The following is an 18,209-nucleotide window of genomic DNA, read 5'->3' as shown; positions in this document are numbered from 1 at the left end:
CAAAGTTCTCCAAAAGCCAACAAGGAGACCGAGTCCCATATGTAAAAGCAAAGAGTCTTTATTTTATGCAAGTTTGCAAACTTGGTCTCTCTTCATGTCCAACATATTGGAATATATGGAGAGCTCTGCGTCGAGTTAGAGTTGGTTTTTTATAGTAGTAAAGGTGGGGGTGAGGGGTTTCTGAGGTTCAGGACCCCTGATTGGCTGACATTTGTCTAGGGATGTACTGGTGAGTGTGTACTGGCAGGTGATCCTATCTACACCAGTTGGAATTTTAGGCATTTCCTTTGGATAGTCTGTTCTTGGGTGGTGCTCAGGTAATCTTAGTTTGTGGTCCTTCCTGCAAACAGGTATTGCTTCAGGGTAAACTACTGAGACTCAGACCTCCATTAAACTTTTCGGTGGCTGAGTCCTACTCTGGCCTTTGGGTGACCTTGTGGGGGCCAGCCTGGTAAGCTAAGTACAAACAGGTCGTCCAAAGGAAGTTCTTTACTTCCAACCATTATCACCAGACAGGTCCCTGTCTCAGTAGTTTACCCTAAAGCAATGCCTCATCCCAGATTTCCCAAAGCCCACTAGGACTACCGCCTGTAGAGCCTTCAACCAGCCAGTAAGTTTTCTATGTTTTGTTTCATGTCAGTAAGCTTTCTGTGTTTTGTTTCATACTTCATCTCTGTCTGTGAGTGGGCCCAAGAACTGTAGTGCCTGAAGATGATTTTCGGAAGTACAAAAACACCACAGGTGGCGTGCCCCGAGGAGATGTCCTAGGGCCCTTCTGCAGAGGGTGGTTCCCTCTGGGGAGACTCGGGAGGGTAGCAGGTCTCTCAGTTTTCTGGTGAGATACATGGGTAGCATTTCTCAGTTTTGTGGTGTTGAAAGACCTGGGTAAATCCAGACCCACTAGCAGGAAAAAATAGAGCCAAAAATCTAAGGGAGAGAAGTATCAGAAATCTAGGATTGGCCGGTTCAGTTTCAGAAACTAGCTGAAGATAAAGTTAAATTGTGATCTTGAGTGTAATCTTGAGAAACAGGGAGTTGCCCCCTTGTGATCATCACTGGTATTTTCGGAATTTTTCTATGAAGCCCTCCCTACTCCCTTTCTGATTACTGGGCTGTGGTTTCTTCCTACAAAAACCCCTTCTTCCGGTCACCGAGGGTCAAACTCCTCACCTGGGTAGGTTATGAGTCTTGGCCCCAGTGTACTGATACCTGTCAATAAACCTCGTGTGATTGCAGCAAGGACAGTCTCTGATGAGTTACTGGAGGGGTTGTGTTATCCCGAGACTTGAGTGAGAGTCTCCCCACACTGGGGGCCTTTCAGTGTGACATGCAGGTGGCATGGTCAGTTCTTGTAAAGACATGTGTGGATAGCGGTCTCATTTCGATAGCAGGGTGGGCCACACCCACAAAACAGCTTGAAGCTGTGTCTTTGACTTGGTTGCTTGAAGCTGTGCTTTTGGTTTGTTTGGCATCATTGTCCTTCCTGTTTATTGTCCTGTATGTCTGTGTATTGTGTGCTGTGCTTTTGTCCTGACTTAGACTGACGCTGACAGACACAAATCATGACTTCTTTGACTTTAATATTGTGAATCATTTACAGGACTTTAGAGATAGGGCCATAAGCATAGGGGTATATTTTTTTGCCGCCTTAAACATTTCATGAAAAGGAGTCAGTCTTGGGTCCAAGCACAATGCTGCCAGCTGCAGGGCAGCTTGCTTGTGTGGATGGATGGCTGAGCTATGCTGCTTTGTTGCAGTGTAGCAAAGCTGCCAGCCACAGTTCTAGGAGCAGATGTATCCCAATAGGATTTCAAACACTGAACAGAGAATCTGGGGTTAATTACTATGGCTTGGAGAGGTTAACAATCTTTTTTCCCCCAGTGCTGTGCCCTGTCCCTCCCAGGCTGGTTGATGAGTTCCCTCTGCCTGCCCTGGGGGCTGCATGCCTCAAACTTCTGGTCAAACCTGACTAAGGTTTGGCTCCTTGGGTCAAGGGCTCTTTCAGATCCTATGGGTTATAAATATCTGTCATAATTTATAGGGGCTGGTTACAAATTATTATTGGTTAATGTACAAAAAAAATTATTGTTGGTCTCAAATGTTTCACACTGGTACAGGATTTTATATGATGTAAATTTAAAAGTTTTTTTTTTTTATAACACATGTTTCTGTTATTGTTTAAAATTTGTAGCCATACACCATTGGAAAAAAAACACAAAAAAAACTTTGGTAAGAGTTTTTATGTTGTCTAAATTATGTTTGCTGTGGTTTCTCATACATGCAAATACTAAATGTGCTTGTTTTGTTAAAAAGTTTTTCTGTGAAAGTTTTCTTGCAAACATGGAGCTGAGACTTTATCACTGAGCTCTGGTTACTAAATTTGTGTTAACAAAAAATCAGATGACATTTGGTATAGATAATGTTAAAACTGCTATATGCTGTTTTTAAAAATTGTATTAAGGATCTTCCTTTTTTGACCCATGTTTTATTTACTTAAAATCTATACATGGGTAATTTAAAAAAATTTTGGATTGCCATTTTGCTAGAGTTAAAAAAAATGGATGCCACATGTTGTCACCAGCATCTTGATTAAAGGTGACCATGTGGAGTGGGCCTAACAAATCTCCAAGATAGTTTAGATTGGAATAAATTTTTTGCATGATGACGCATGTTCCTTTATAAAAAGTATTTGATTTTTAATATTCTTGATATTGCAAAATGACATTTAAAAATTTAACTTTTTTAAAAAGTGTAATAAGACATCTGTGCTATACAATGTTTTAGATCATTAAAAGCCTAGAAATCAGTGTCAAAGCCATAAGTACCAAAAGCTAACCAAAGACAAAATTGTTCTTTTCTTGTGATGCAGAAGACAATGACCTAAGCAGTTTGATAGAGAGCTTGGAACAGCGTCCACTTCTATAAATCTCAGTCTTTTGGAGGTTGTTGTACAGGGGCAGTCTAGGACCACCTGTGTGTCAGATGTTTAAATTAAGATTCACAACATAGGCAAAACTGCTGTGTAGCCTCCTTGTCTTTGCTAACTTTGTTGGGTTTAAGGTATTTGAATAAACTAAGTCATAAATTTTTTTATTAATACTAGAAGGTTATCCTCCTGGGGAAAAAATGTTGTTTCTATGTCAATCACTCAGGGTAATTAGAGATTTTAAACAAAATTCTAGATAATTCACCTGGTCCCCTTGGCTAACTTTGCTTCCAGCCCTAATGCTCTTGCTTCTTCTTATCAATGGATTTGAGCCCTTGGACAGGACCAGTGTTCGATTCCTGTCACCTGTACTTGTGAAGGGGGAAAAATAAAGAGCCCAGGGCAGCTTTCTCAGGTCAACTTGGTAGAGCAACAAAAAGGTAGACCTTAGCCTCAGTTTACCTTAGGGCAATACTAGCTCTTAGACTCCCTCTTGTTTCCTTTTCACCTTGGGACCTGTTCCTTGCCTTTGATTAATAGGATGGTATTTATTTAAAGGGGGAAAAAACTTACAGATCACCGTCCCAGACAACAGCACTCTGCGCAATCAAGAAGGGAGTCTAGTCGCTGGAATTGGAGCAGGAAACAAGAGAGAGAGGAGAGGGAAGTGGCCACTTTTTTAAAGAGAGAGACCACGCCCCAATGGGCTGGTATCTCAGTGGCTATTGGCTGAAGGAGCAGAAGGACCTCCCGCAACACCTCCCCCTTTTGTTTAAGTAAGAGAGTTCTAAACCTACTACGAAATTATATACAATAAGTACAAATATCCTATTCTAACTAGCTTAGGTCTTGTATAATAAATAACTTGGCCAAGTCATGAGAGAAAAGTAACTACATTTATATAGTCTTCAACCCCATGGAAGATCTGAGAAGGGAAATAATGTTACCTGGGTAATTAGGAAGTTCAGTAAAACAAGCATTAATAGCAAGACATAAACTTGTTCTGTGTTTACCCTCAGAATGACTAATTCAGTTTCTTTATTAGCTTTAATTCAAAGTCATTACAGAGTGTGGAGTTGTAGTCTTGTAAAAGCTGCTAACTTATTATATAGACTGCTAAAAAATACAAGTTAGTCATCTTTAAAGTGCCGATATAATTAGTTAGAGGAATAAGCCTTATTTAGTTCCCTGTCTATGTTTTCAAAGTCAAACTTAAAGCAAGTAATAAAAACAAAGTTTGTCTAATCAGACATACCTAAGCAGCCCTCGTACTTCTGAGATCTGCAAAATATGGTATTGAAAATAATGATTAAAAAGCTTATTACATTAGACAGAGACTCCAAGATCCTAATAGTAACCCAAGGTCTCCAAAGAAGATTATGAGATGCCAAGAAGTCTCCACCTGGATTACGACGACGTTGACCACTGGGAGAGATGACTCCAGTGCAACATCGGCTTCCAGGACCCTGTCCAGACTGTGAACAAACAGCAGGACCTTGGAGAATTGATTGCAGCACTTTTGCCTAGCAAAATAAAGTCAGTCTTTTCCATGTCCCTCTTCTACAGAAAAAGAAAAAGTTTGCCTTATGGGCCTGGCTTAAACAGTAAGACTGCTGTTCTGGATATTTCTGCCTCCAATGCTATGGAGACCTGGGTATGACTAACTGTATATGTACTCTGGTTCCTCTCATTTTTAATGGATTCAAAAACTATTTGGACTGTACTCAAATATACTTTATTTATTCCTCTGAAATCTCTGATAGTATTGATGGCTAGGAAATTTATAATATCAGTTTAATAGCAAAAGGTATCCAGATTCTTTCACAAAGCTATAGCCAACTGTTTAGTTAGGACACGAAGGTATGAGTCAGTTCCGTCTGTTACAGATGCCCGTTGTCTGCTCTTTTTTTACAATATGGATTTTTCTTTAAGTAAATGAATTTTAACTTCTGTTCCTAGTTTAAACATCTCAATAGGCTTCCATTTGGCTGGCAGATGCATCTAAGTTGCTGACTACAACTTGCTCTGAATGGCGCTGAGCTCTGGACTTCCTGAAAGCTGATGTGGACCAGTCCAGCTGATGTGAACGCTTCAGGGTTTTTTTTTTTTTTTTAATGGAGTCTGATGAGTGCCCCCATTGCCTAAATGTCTCCCCCACCTTTGGCTTTCAACCTGCTTGGGCCTGGATAAGAAACACCCCAAATGTCAGCTTTGAAGTAGTTGTGGTAAGGGAGCATGCTGTCCCCATGCTCACTGCCCAAAATAGGTTGAAAGGCTGAGACAAGGGGAAACCCCTTGGCATGGAGGACAGGACAACTACCTATAGTACCTGGTAATACACTAGGTCGAGAGTTGTCAATTAATTTAAGTAGTTCCATGCTTCCTTAAAACCAGGGGCAAGCAGGACCCAAGATTGTCATCGCTGCTGTGAAGGGGGAAATGTGGGGGCCAGCCATGATAAGCTAAGTATGGACAGGTCACCCAAAGGAAGTTCTTTACTTCCAACCATTATCACCTGCCAGAGTAGAACTAGGCCCTCGATAAATTTAATAAGAGGTCTGAGTCTCGGTAGTTTACCCTAAGGCAATGCCTGGCTGCAAGAGGAACCACAAGCTGAATTACCCAACCCATACCCAAGAACAGACCATTCAAAGGAAATGCCTAACATTCCAACTGCTGTAGATAGGATCACCTGCCAGTGCACCTCACCAGGACATTCCTAGATAAATGTCAGCCTATCAGATGTCCTAAACCTCAGAGACCCCCTCACCCCCACCTTTACTACTATAAAACCCCAATTCTAATTGAGCTGGGGCTCTCCAATTATTCCAGTTCGTTGGACATGGGGAGACAACAAGTTTGCAAACTTGATTAAAATAAAGGCTCTTTGTTTTTACATGCAGGACTCCGTTTCCTTATTGGCTTGTGTGGGGACTCCGCGGATTTGGGCATAACAATCTGTTCATATTTAGCTTATCCTACAGACCTGTCCCCAAACTACCTTCAGGACCCAGAGGCCACAAAACCTCCCCCGACAAGGTTCAGTGCAGGGCTTTGCCCGTTTCAACCTCTGCTGCCTTCACACTACTTGGCAAAGGAAACCTCCTTCCTAAACGCAGTGTGATCAGAGACTAGGCTGTGTCACGGCAGAAATACCTAGCCCCAGGACCAGCTCATTGAAAGGAGTGTGTTTGTCTTCCCAAGCTGAGGTACAAAGAGGCATTTCTGCAAGGTGCTCGGCCTTTCTGTAGATGACTACTGGGAGATCAGCATTGACAGTCCGGGTTTAGACTCTGAGACAGGGCAAAAAACTGGAGCACAAACTGTGATGGCCTCTGTTTCCAGAGACACCCCTTTCTCTTCAGCTGGGCCGCGAGCGTTGGACCTGAGGGCCTACAAGCCCCGGCATGCCTCGGGGAGGCGGGGCACGGTGATGGACAGGCCGTCCTGCGAATTGGCCGGCCGACGTGGGAAGTGCACAGTGGCGCATGCGCAAAAGGGCGGCGGGCGTGTGGGTTGGCAGCGGTGGATTCGCGTCGGAGCCGCGGGCGGTCAGGTAGGGGTGGGAGGGAACGAGGGTCTGCGACCAGGGATTGTGGTGGGTCGCTGGGTTCCAAGATTGAAAGGCAGAATTGGGGGACTGGATCGGAGTGGCGGGGACTGGGTGGGGGAGGGATGGGCTCGGGAGCGATTCGGAGGGGCTGGGATGCAGCTGGGGGAGGGGAGCAAAGGGGCTGAGGAGATTTGCAGTTGCAGCATCTCGGGAGGTATGAGGTAATGTGGGGGCCCTGCGGAGAGACGGTGTGAAGCCTGTGGGAGATGGGGGGATCTGAAGTCCCTGGAGAGATCTGGGTGCAGAATATCAGGAGTAGAAAGGAATTTGGGAGGCATGGATGAAATAGGTTGGGGGTTGGTGGGCAGAATCTCAGGGGCTTTGAGTCGATCGGTGGAATAGAAAAGCAAGAGCTAAGATCAGAACAGCCAGGGCCTTGGAAAAAGCTAATTGCTGAAGAGAAAAGGATTTCTGTAGTAGAATCTGGGCGAGATTGAGGGGTGAGTTCCCAGGGGAATCAGCATCTAGTTAGCAAATCGCAGCAAAGGCTTGGAGGCAACACGTGAGGCAGGACGGGGGTGGGTGGAGGTGGCACAAGATGGGGAAAATGCAGATGAGTTCTCAGATCGAAGGAAGTCAGAAATAGGAGGGCTGGAGTTTGGTGCCGGCATACACGAGTGGGTAGATGTGGGAATTTGAAAGTAGATTGAATGAATGCAATATCAGAGGGATGTGGACACAAAAGTAATTGATGAGTTGCAAGGTTGTAGCATACAGTCTAGAAGGTTGCATTCTAAATTGGGGATTCAGGTTGGGAATGGGGTGAATATTGTAACTAGATTGTAGTTTGCCAATTGGTTCTTAGGCTACGAAAGGGGGGTTTGTTGGTTTGTTTGTTTTGGTCTCTGCGTAATTGAACCAAGGGGGTGTTCTGGAGACCCAGGGACCCGAAAGTAATGCATAAATAAACTTACGAATGAGCAGGATTTAGGAGAACACATGAGTTTGGGAAAAAGTCACAAGTCTTGAGAGATCCTGAAGGAGAGTTTGACATTCTCTGAAGGGCAGAGCCTTCCTCTTCCTAACTAAAGGCCTTTTATCCTGAGACAGGCTAAGCAGTCGCACTGATTCTGACTGGCCCAGCCCCTACTCTCTGCAGACCCTCCATTGTAGGCCTCAGGGAAGAAGGGAAGGAGTAGGGGAAGTGAAGCAGGAAACTAAGGTCTGCTGTCACCTGCTCCCAAGCTGTGAGAGCTGTTTAAGCCCTCCAAGGTATTGAGCCGAAGTGTTAGGACTGGTAGAGAAGCAAATCAAGTGGGAGAGCAAGGGTGAGCCTCACAGGTGCTGAGTTTGTAGCCTGTGCCATAGTCCATAATGGTTCTCAGCCACGGGTGATTTGACACTGTCTGAATGGAGACCTTGTCAGTTGTCATAGTTGGGGTGTGGGAGCTATTGGTTTCTAGATAACAACCCTATCAGTAAAGCATTGTCTAGCCTGAAATGCAATTATGCCAAAGTGGAGGGACCTGGCTTCAGATACTCTGAGTTCAAATCCTGGCTCTTTCTCTTCCCGCTCTGTAATTTTTAAAGTTACTTGATCTCTCAGTTCTAGCCCTTTAGGGACCTACATGATCAGATGGTTGTGAGCACTTAGTGAAATAAACCAGGACGCTTACTGTCTGGTGCCCAGTAGCGCTCAAAGCTACCGTTGTAAAAGATTCTATATGTACTGTCTTCTCATTATAGTCTTCTAAATATGCTTTACTATGCCCAGCGCCCAGGTGAAATTAAGGCTTAGGAGGTCATTGGTCCAAGGCCACATAACTAACACCGGCAGAAGGAAAGTGCCGTGTAGATCCCCACCACAGTACGTCTTCCCTTCTCAGCTGTTCTTAATGGTAAGGGGGTGGCCCCGTATGATGCAGAGGATGATTCTCATTGACCAGGAGAAGTCCTGCACTTTGTTCTTAGTTTGCTCTTACACCAGAGCCTGTGGAGAGATAATGGAAGGAGCTTGGGGTTAGGCAAGATGAGGTGTAGGGAGCTACAAGCTGAGATAAGGAGGTCACTGGCTTGACAGAACAGCTCAGTGGGGCCTCAGCTGAAGGCAGGAGACTGAAGGAGAGCAGCTACTGCTCTGGCTTCTCTTGGGTATCTTGTCCCTGGACCAGATGGGTAGATTACCTTTATCAACTCCAAAACCAGGTACAACATTACTGAAGCCAGCTTTAAAAACCAAACAGGAGCTGAGGGCAGAAGACTTAGCTGGACTGTCAGCACACATCGCCTAGGAAAATGCCTGATAGGGATTGAGTTAGCCTTGAAATGAGCTTGTTGATGGTCAGGCTCCGGATAAAAAACACAGTCAGTTATCGTGAGTGCTGATTAAATTACATGCTCTCAATGAAGCCTACTAGTTATCCTGCTGACAGTCTAAACGGTATTCCTCATACTACAGGCCAGAAAGTTAAAACGCCAAGTGATATATCCTAAGCCATAGAACAAATGCTTAATCCGGCATGTAAACTCAGTTCTATGTGACGGGATCTTCTGGCAGTTTTGGAGACTCGTTCTTACTTAAAGGACTGTGTCCAGAGAGAGTCTCCAGAAGTCACGGAGAGTTTGCGAGGTGCTCTCTCTTGTGTGTGCAGATGTGGTACCCTTGGGAGACTGCACTGTGCCTTTCTGATAGAATAGCAAAATTTAAAAATCATTCCTGACTGCATTTCCCAAGCTCATAGCCGGCTTTTGCCTGGAGGGAACAATTGTCTGATCTTGCTGGCAGTGGAACGTGTTGAGTGGGTGGAGTGATGTACCACTGTGCTCACAGGTGGGCATCCGAGGTGCTGCTCTGCTACCTACCACCGTGGATGGAGAACCTGGACAGGTTACTTTGTTCTGAGCGTTACTTGGGATTTGGGATAACACGCCCTTCACACAGTTAAGAGCATACATGTGATGTACAAAAAATGCCTGGCACGCATTACTCCTTGTTTGCCAAAAAGTAGCAGTTAGATATGATCTTAGCTATCTGCAGGTATCATGAGTGCCCTCAATCTAAGCTTCAGACTTGTCTCCACTGCCAGAGCTAGGGGAGTAGCAGGTGGTAGCCTTGTGTGCTGGAAATGTTTGTTAGTGGGTGGCCTCTGTGGCACTGAGACACTCTCACAATTGGTTAAAACTGGGTAAAAGTACACAAGGAGGAAGTGCAGCTTGAATACAGTCATTGAAAGGAAGTGATAAGTCTCAAAAAGAAAACCACAAACCATGTGATTGTATTAATTGTTGAATTGCCCTTTATGTTTAGTTTTTAAATTGGAAAAAAGTTACATCTATTGTAAAAATTCTCTCTGGCCCCAAGCACAGGGCTAGGCTAGTAGTAATTGTTCTCTCTGCAAAGATCTACTTCATTAGTTGCTTAAAGTTCTTCAGTTTTGCTCCTGGCCTAAACCCCCGGAGAACAAAGTGGGGTATGGGGATGAAGGTCTCTAAAGGATGCCATTATACAGAGACTCAAGCACTGACTGCGGATTTTATACTTTGGTTCTGCTCTTACGTTTTTCTTCTGAGATCAGGTGACAATCTCCAAGGAGGCTGAGTTTGAGTGGCTTGAAGGGGTGTCGGTCTGCCTTTGCAAGGTGTCTGCTTATTTCCTAAACAGTCTGAGTAGTGTACTGCTCTGGCAGGCAGTAGCTCCTGCTGCTCCTGCTCCTGCTAATAGTAATAAAAGTTCTTCTGTGCCTAGCTTGGTGCTGCCTAAGTGCTTTCTGCTTGTCTCATTATCCTTACCCTGTGAGGGGTACCGCCGTAAAAGGCCATTTCCTAGCTAAGCCAAGAGGTGGGTAACTTGTCCAGATCTCCAGGTGCTCGAGCTGGGACAGAGCCAGAATGCCCAAGTCCTGCCTGCACTGTCACTCCCAGCCCATGCCCCTTGGCCCAGTTCTGCCCTGTGATGTGTGGATACTTAGTTTCCCTCCCTTGGTCTCAGTTTCCCCAGTTGGTAGATCACTACTCACTCTACCTTTCATACTTCATCTCTGCTAATTATGAAAAGGGCTCCTGCACTTTATATTTTGATCAGAAGTTGTGATTTAATTTACTCATTAGTTTCTAGACTACATTCTCAGTCAAATCCCTCCCAAGCTAATCAGTCCTTTTTATTAATTTTTTTTATGCCTTTGCAGTCCATGAGGGCAGGTCTTCTTTCCCTTCAGAACACAGATTATAAACTGAATTATTTGTGAATGCAAGTACTGGTTATGATTCTTAATATTGCTAACAGAATTACATTAATAGTTATTGTCATCAACTACTGAAAAGGCATTGCTTGCCTACCAGTTACCGCATAAGTATCTATATGCATTATTCCTAGTTCTCATGAATGGATGGAAAGATAGATAGATGATAGACAGACAGACAGACAGACAGACACACACACACATATGCCAGAGAGGTTAAAGAATTTGTTAGGCCTGGGATGATGGAATAACTTGCCAGACCTAGAGAGGTTAGGTAACTTAGCATTTGTCCCACATTCTATATGTGATAGTGCTAACATTCTGTCTAGTTCTGTCTGACTTCAAGGATTGTTATATGTCTTCTCTTTGTTCTTCCTGCTATCCAACTACCTCTTTGATGGACTGGCAAAACTCAGGGGTGTCAAAAGAGGACCCGGCTGTCTTAGATCTGTGAGAACAGATCTAGCTTTACAAGCTCTATAGTCGTGAGATGTTCTGGCGCCAGCTTGGGATGGACAGCGTAAATCATTATGGTGAGGGGGCGAGGGAACAAGGTAAACTGAAGTTACAGAAAGTGGAAAGGCAAGACTTTGGGGTACAGTGAACAATGTGAAATTTGTTCAAGGGCTTGTGGAGGCAGCCAAGATTGTAAATAGTGTGTTGACTTTACAGAGTTTTATAGCTGGCTGGAGTTGGACGGCACACCTAAAAGCTGGGCATAGTGAGGAAGTTTCATTCATGTGAATAGCCTTTTCAGGGAAGCTGAATCGAACTGAGCTTCCCTGTGATCCATTCTCATACTAACAGTGGTCAGACAGGCCCTTCTGGAGAAGAAGCTGGGTCGGGGTCGACCCGGCTTTTGGTTCTGTGTCAGGTTGAGTGACAGCCATGTCTGTGATGGTGGGAATAGAAGCAGTAGTTCAGGAACTTTTCAGGTTTGTGCTTTCCCAAATCCAGAAGCTTCAGGCCATGGATTTTGGACATCTTTTTGGAGAACCTGGTGAAGCTGTGGACTGGAGAAATAGTTTTTGTTTGGTTGTGAGCATAGTCACCTCATTTTATAAAGCTGGTAGCTTACACGGGCAAAAAGCTTTTGAATTGAAAGAGGTAGTGTAATATTCCAGAAAAATGGGGAAAGAATTTGGTGGTATTTTTACACATTGGCAGACTTGTTTAGCAATCTGGTCTGCAGTGCCAGCTCCAGGAAGAACAGATGTCCTTGCACAATGTAAGGTAACATGCTTGGGATCCATGCACCAAATGCTGCCCTCAGTCTGTTGTCCCAGATGACAGGACAGAAAAAAAGCCACTGTTTAGGACTGAGAGGCTGCATGGATCCCGAGTCAGGGCTTCTATTAGTGTTTCTGTGGCACTGCCCCAGGTCCAAATTGAGAATTCAGCATTCACAGTTTGTGATACCCACAGGAGACCATTTAAGGTTCATGCTACCCGTAATTTGTTGTTTTGTCAAGGCATGGATTTAGCTGTAACGGGTTGCAAAGCAAGAGTGTGGAACTGGGTCCCCCAGCTAATAAATCGATTTAACCCACTCTGTCTTGTCTAAATCTTAGAGCCAGATGATTGCTCCATTTTCAGGCAGAGAAGTATGTGTTTGGAAGGCAGTCTATCTTAGAGTGCGGGCAAAAGCACTTGTTAATATTGAATGCCAATTTGGGTTTGTTTTTTTTTTTTTGGCTTTTTAGAAAAAGCTTGGAAGCAATATTGGCTTAAAAATAAGTAAAGGTATTTGTTCTAGAAGGTCCTGCCATGTTTGAACTGAGACCTCTGAACCAGGTTGTTTTTTTTTTTTTTTAATTTCAGTTTTCTATTGGTAAAGTGGGACAATAAAAATCCAGTGAGGATTAGGTGAGAATAAGCGTGGACCACACTGCAGCACAGAGGAGGTCCTAGGGTACCCAGTGAGGTGCCTAGATATAGGGGGACTTTCTGTAGGAGAAGCTGGTATTAGGCAAATGTTGTGTCTGCTGTGTTTCCATTAACCGCTCCTTCCGATGTTCCTGGAGAAAGCTGATGATGTGGATGGGGCTTTCTTCACCTAGCTGCTGTCTGTTAGACCAAGCTAACCCCCGTATTTCCTTTCTCCTTAATGGCCAGTTGCCTATCAGCAGACTGCAGATAAGATTTGCACCTAAGAAAGGCTTATTCATGTGCCTTACTGTGCTGGATGTATTCATTCTAATTTTAGGTGTAAGTCAACAAGGGCATAAGACTGCAGTCTGTTTCATAAGCAGTATGTCTACGGAAGAATAGGGATATTCACGATATAGCTTGGGTGACATGGGTGCTACTTAAGCCAAGAATGAGCTGTTCTGATGAGGAACCACTGCTTTTCAAATCAGCTGGGCCTGAATATTTGGTCATCTTTTGCACTTTGCTGCTTCCCTTGTGCCTCTTGTTTTTCACATCTCACTGAGTGTTTTTGCTTTTCTACCTGTCCCCAGTTCACTTGCCTCAAGTGGGCCTCTCGCTATAGCTTCTAAACTGGTTTCTCTGACCCCTCCCCACAGACAGCCTTCTCATCTTTGTGTACATCATGTCCTTGCTGCAAAGCTCTTGTCCCAGCATACACTTCAATGAATTTCCTATTTGACTTTCACAAGAAGGTTACTTTGTGCCCTGAATATCGCTAATCATCCTCAGCACTGCTCTGCATTTTCATGGCTCCCAGTATATTCTGCAGATTTACCATGAGGCTAAGAGAGACCCAGAGTTCACTTAGGGCCTTCCTGGTGCACTCACAGTAGTGTGTTCTTTCATCTGATCCTTCCGTGAACCCAGTAAAGGGTATGCTGCTTCCAGTTTTCAGATGCAGAAAATTAAATATAGAGAAATCGAGTGTTCTCTGCTCTCCCCCCAGTAGACAGAACTTAGCGCTTACCATTTGGTCTCTCGGCTTTGTTGAGGCCAAGCCCCCTTCCAGCTGCCTTTTCTCCCATCTCATTTCTGTGTTCTTCCAGGCCCAAGTAAGTGCTACAGCCTCTAACATTCAGTTTTCCTTTAAGTAAGAACGAGTCTCCTTCAGTATCTATCAGACTGAGTCTGCCTCGATTCCTAACTTTCCTATCTTGTCTCTAAAGCAGGGCAGGATATGCATGCTTAAACTCAGTGTCTTGTATGTGATGCCTAGGCTGCAGGGGGTGGCTAGGTAGGAAGACAGACAAATGAAAAGTCTGCGACTTCCTTACCTGAAGTTTTCTAGATCAAGGGTTAGGGTTAGTCATCAGCATTTTCTCTCTCTGAATAATTCCTTGGCCCATAAACGTCACAGACCATAAACCCTATGACAGAATAGAAAGTCTTCCACATCAAACTCACACAGTATTCTTTGCTTAAAATACCTTTACGTCTCATGGCTTCGTTGCTTTCAAGACTTAATCTTCCAGGTAGCACCACCTGTGAGCAGCCTGCCTCAGCTGTCAGGTTCCATCACTACCCACTGTCCCACTGAAGTGCTGTGGACCTGTACATGATTGTCTCTGCGGTCTGTGCGTTTCTGCTGTATATCGTATTATTCAACCCTTCCAATAACCATGTAAGATAGATGCTGTCATTTCTATTTTATAGATGACAGGAGGGTTTTGGCTCCTCCCTGAATTTTCTCATACATAATGTTTTAATGTTTTTTTTTTCCTGTGTGTCACCATTGCCTGAGACACCTTGACTGCAATAAAACATTTGTTAGATAAGTAAATGATTAAGTGGATGATTATAACTATAGTATAGGCAGGATTAACTTACATAGGCAGTAGACAAATGAATAATGGTTTGCTTTTCTCTTTAGCAGGAATTTGACCCTGGGGCATGAATATTGAGCTGTTCAGCTCTGGGCTGTGTTAGCAGGAACCTTTGCAGGAAGAGCCATGGCCGCTGCAGCAGCAGCTTCGCATCTGAACCTGGATGCTCTCCGGGAAGTGCTAGAATGCCCCATCTGCATGGAGTCTTTCACTGAAGAGCAGCTGCGGCCCAAGCTGCTGCACTGTGGCCATACCATCTGCCGCCAGTGCCTGGAGAAGCTCCTGGCCAGTAGCATCAACGGCGTCCGCTGTCCCTTTTGCAGCAAGATTACTCGCATCACCAGCCTGACCCAGCTGACGGATAACCTGACCGTGCTGAAGATCATCGACACAGCGGGGCTCAGTGAGGCCGTGGGTCTGCTCATGTGCCGAGCTTGTGGCCGGAGGCTGCCTCGACAGTTCTGCAGAAGCTGTGGGTTGGTGTTGTGTGAGCCCTGCCGGGAGGCAGATCACCAGCCCCCTGGCCACTGTACACTCCCTGTCAAGGAAGCAGCTGAGGAACGGCGGAGGGACTTCGGGGAGAAGTTGACTCGCCTAAGGGAACTTACGGGAGAGCTGCAGAGGCGGAAGGTAGCCTTGGAAGGTGTCTCCAGGGACCTTCAGGCAAGGTACAAGGCTGTTCTTCAAGAGTATGGCCACGAAGAGCGCAGGGTCCAGGAAGAGCTAGCCCGCTCTCGGAAGTTCTTCACAGGCTCTCTGGCCGAGGTTGAGAAGTCCAACAGCCAGGTGGTAGAGGAGCAGAGCTACCTGCTCAACATCGCAGAGGTGCAGGCCGTGTCTCGCTGTGACTACTTTCTAGCCAAGATCAAGCAGGCTGATGTAGCCCTGCTGGAGGAGACAGCAGACGAGGAGGAGCCGGAGCTCACTGCCAGCCTGCCCCGGGAGCTTACCCTGCAAGATGTGGAGCTCCTTAAAGTAGGGCACGTCGGGCCTCTGCAGATCGGGCAGGCTGTGAAGAAACCCCGGACAGTGAACATGGAAGACTCGTGGGCAATGGAGGGGGCAACAGCATCTGCTGCCTCCGCCTCTGTCACCTTTAGAGAAGTGGACATGAGCCCTGAGGAAGTGGTTGCCAGCCCTAGGGCCTCACCTGCCAAGCAGCGGAGTTCTGAGGCAGGCTCCAGTATCCAGCAATGTCTCTTTCTCAAGAAGATGGGGGCAAAGGGTAGCACCCCAGGCATGTTCAATCTTCCAGTCAGTCTCTACGTGACCAGTCAGAGTGAGGTGCTGGTTGCTGACCGTGGCAACTATCGCATCCAAGTGTTCAATCGCAAAGGCTTTCTGAAGGAGATCCGCCGCAGCCCCAGCGGCATCGACAGCTTTGTGCTAAGCTTCCTCGGAGCCGATTTGCCCAATCTCACGCCTCTCTCAGTGGCCATGAACTGCCATGGGCTGATCGGTGTGACTGACAGCTATGACAACTCCCTTAAAGTCTACACCCTGGATGGCCACTGCGTGGCCTGTCACAGGAGCCAGCTGAGCAAACCGTGGGGCGTCACAGCCCTACCGTCTGGCCAGTTTGTGGTGACTGACGTGGAAGGCGGGAAGCTTTGGTGTTTCACGGTGGACCGAGGAGCAGGCGTCGTCAAGTACAGCTGTCTCTGCAGTGCTGTGAGGCCCAAGTTTGTCACCTGTGATGCTGAAGGCACCGTCTACTTCACCCAGGGCTTGGGTCTCAACGTGGAAAACCGGCAGAATGAACACCACCTGGAGGGTGGTTTCTCCATTGGCTCCGTGGGCCCTGACGGGCAGCTGGGCCGGCAGATCAGTCACTTCTTCTCGGAAAATGAGGATTTCCGCTGCATCGCTGGCATGTGTGTGGATGCTCGCGGTGACCTCATTGTGGCTGATAGCAGCCGCAAGGAAATACTCCACTTTCCCAAGGGTGGGGGCTACAGCGTTCTGATTCGAGAGGGTCTTACCTGTCCAGTGGGCATTGCCCTCACGCCTAAGGGGCAGCTGCTGGTCCTGGACTGTTGGGATCACTGCGTCAAGATCTACAGCTACCATCTGAGAAGATATTCCACCCCTTAAAGAAGAGAGATACCAGTTTCTTCTTTCCCCCAACTGAGTTTCCTTCCCTTTACTTCCCTGGTTGTTGATGGTACTGTGGAGTAGACATGGTCTGTGTCCTGATTCTAGCCAGATTGCTCTAGAATTGTAGAAACTCTAGTTTTCAGTGCTTTCCCTGTTATTCCCCTTTCCCAAATCCTCTCTCCCTCTTGCCTAAATTTAGAGCTTTAACAGGTACCTTTCCCAAATAGGAGAGACGATGCTGTTAGTCGAAGTTGCTTAGAAGTTAGACGTTTCCACGGATTTAGTAGGCGGCTACTGTAGCGCTTTGCCCCTGTGTTTGAGATTTGTACTGATAATGAATCGATGTTGATTTTGCTCCTCCCTAGTTTGCTGTTTCCTACCATTATAATATGCGTCATCTGTGATACTGTAACTCCGGCTGTGTCCGTGTGCATGCTTCAGTGGGGTCAGCCCCTCCCTTCAGTGATAGATCCCCAGCATGGTGTCTCTCGATCACCTGTGCCAGTGTGCGACTGAATCGTTAAGTGCCACCAGAAGTGACACACAGTCCCTTTGGGAAGCAGGGCCTCTTGGCTGGGGATTTCTGCCACCATGGATTGTCTTTTCATTGCAGATGTGCCAGAGGATGGGTTGACCCTAGTCGGATAGCGTTGAAAACGTCAGTCTAGAAATTGCTTACTTTGTGAAGGAGTTCATAGGTGAGAACTATGCCATAGCCAAGGCAGATGGGAACATGCAAACAGATGCTAACATATCCAGCAAATTTGGCATTTTTCCCTCTAGGTCTCATACCATTTTGTACTCTTCCCTCTGGTGTGTGCTAAGAGTTATCAGAAGAATAACCAACAATGCAGGAAGGTTGACACATCCATTTTCATTACTGATGAACAATCCGTTAGGTAACTGTTTTCTTCAAGTAAGTGCATATTATTTGACTTTGAAATTTATTTCTGTTTTATCAAGCATTAAACTAATTGATGACTTTCTTCATCACTGATGTTCATTTTTTAATTAAATATGAATTTCAGAAGACAAAGGGTTGTATTGTGCTATTTTTTCCTATCTGTACTGTGTTCTTTGACAGCGTAGCATTTTATCTAGTTCAAGATGCAATTCCGAATACCATCATGTAAAGATAAACAGATCCCCACACCCACGTGTATTTGAACAGAATCAGCCTAGCATCACCAGCGTCCTGCTCAAAACTGAGTCTCCCTCATGTGCTTTCTGTAAAATTGTAGTACGAAAGCTAGAGTGAGTAGTGATCTACCAACTGGGGAAACTGAGTCCAAGGGAGGGAAACTAAGTATCCACACATCACAGGGCAGAACTGGGCCAAGGGGCATGGGCCGGGAGTGACAGTGCAGGGAGGACTTGGGCATTCTGGCTCTGTCCCAGCCCGAGCACCTACACTGGAGATCTGCAGACTTAGGAACCTATAGAACACTTTGTGAAAGCCATCAGGCTACGAGGTAATCTGATGGTGTGGTCTGGCTGCAGCTGCAGATTGGGTGCTGTCCTTCCCACGACCCCTGTGCTTTCTCTGCAAATTTAGGAACCTACAAGGTAATCTAGTTCCAGCTTATCAGTCATGGCAACTGGATAGTTTGCTTAGCAAAAGAAAACAAACAAAAATGCCC

The 18,209-nt window shown here is 45.7% G+C and overlaps 2 protein-coding genes across 8 annotated transcripts in view; one reads left to right on the top strand and one right to left on the bottom strand.

Moving 5' to 3' along the window:
- Astn2 (astrotactin 2) overlaps positions 1-18,209 on the bottom strand; it is a 998,237-nt gene that overhangs the window by 230,425 nt on the left and 749,603 nt on the right. The window lies entirely within an intron of this gene.
- Trim32 (tripartite motif containing 32) lies at positions 6,428-17,599 on the top strand. 4 transcript variants are annotated; one of them, XM_041632343.1, is made up of 3 exons: positions 6,443-6,482; positions 12,421-12,511; positions 14,520-17,599. In XM_041632343.1, exon 3 carries the CDS (start codon positions 14,599-14,601, stop codon positions 16,564-16,566), a length of 1,968 nt encoding a protein of 655 aa, XP_041488277.1. In that variant the 5' UTR covers positions 6,443-6,482; positions 12,421-12,511; positions 14,520-14,598; the 3' UTR covers positions 16,567-17,599. The 4 variants fall into 4 exon arrangements, with proteins under 4 accessions (XP_041488276.1, XP_041488275.1, XP_041488277.1 ...); XM_041632344.1 differs by having other exon boundaries at positions 6,467-6,482; positions 14,523-17,599; XM_041632342.1 differs by lacking the exon at positions 12,421-12,511 and having other exon boundaries at positions 6,428-6,482; positions 14,523-17,599.

Source organism: Microtus oregoni, unplaced genomic scaffold, assembly GCF_018167655.1.
Source record: "Microtus oregoni isolate MIOR12 unplaced genomic scaffold, Mior012 000041F_ref0000270, whole genome shotgun sequence".
In the NCBI taxonomy this organism is placed as follows: Eukaryota; Metazoa; Chordata; class Mammalia; order Rodentia; family Cricetidae; genus Microtus; species Microtus oregoni.
This window is presented reverse-complemented; position numbering and strand designations above follow the sequence as displayed.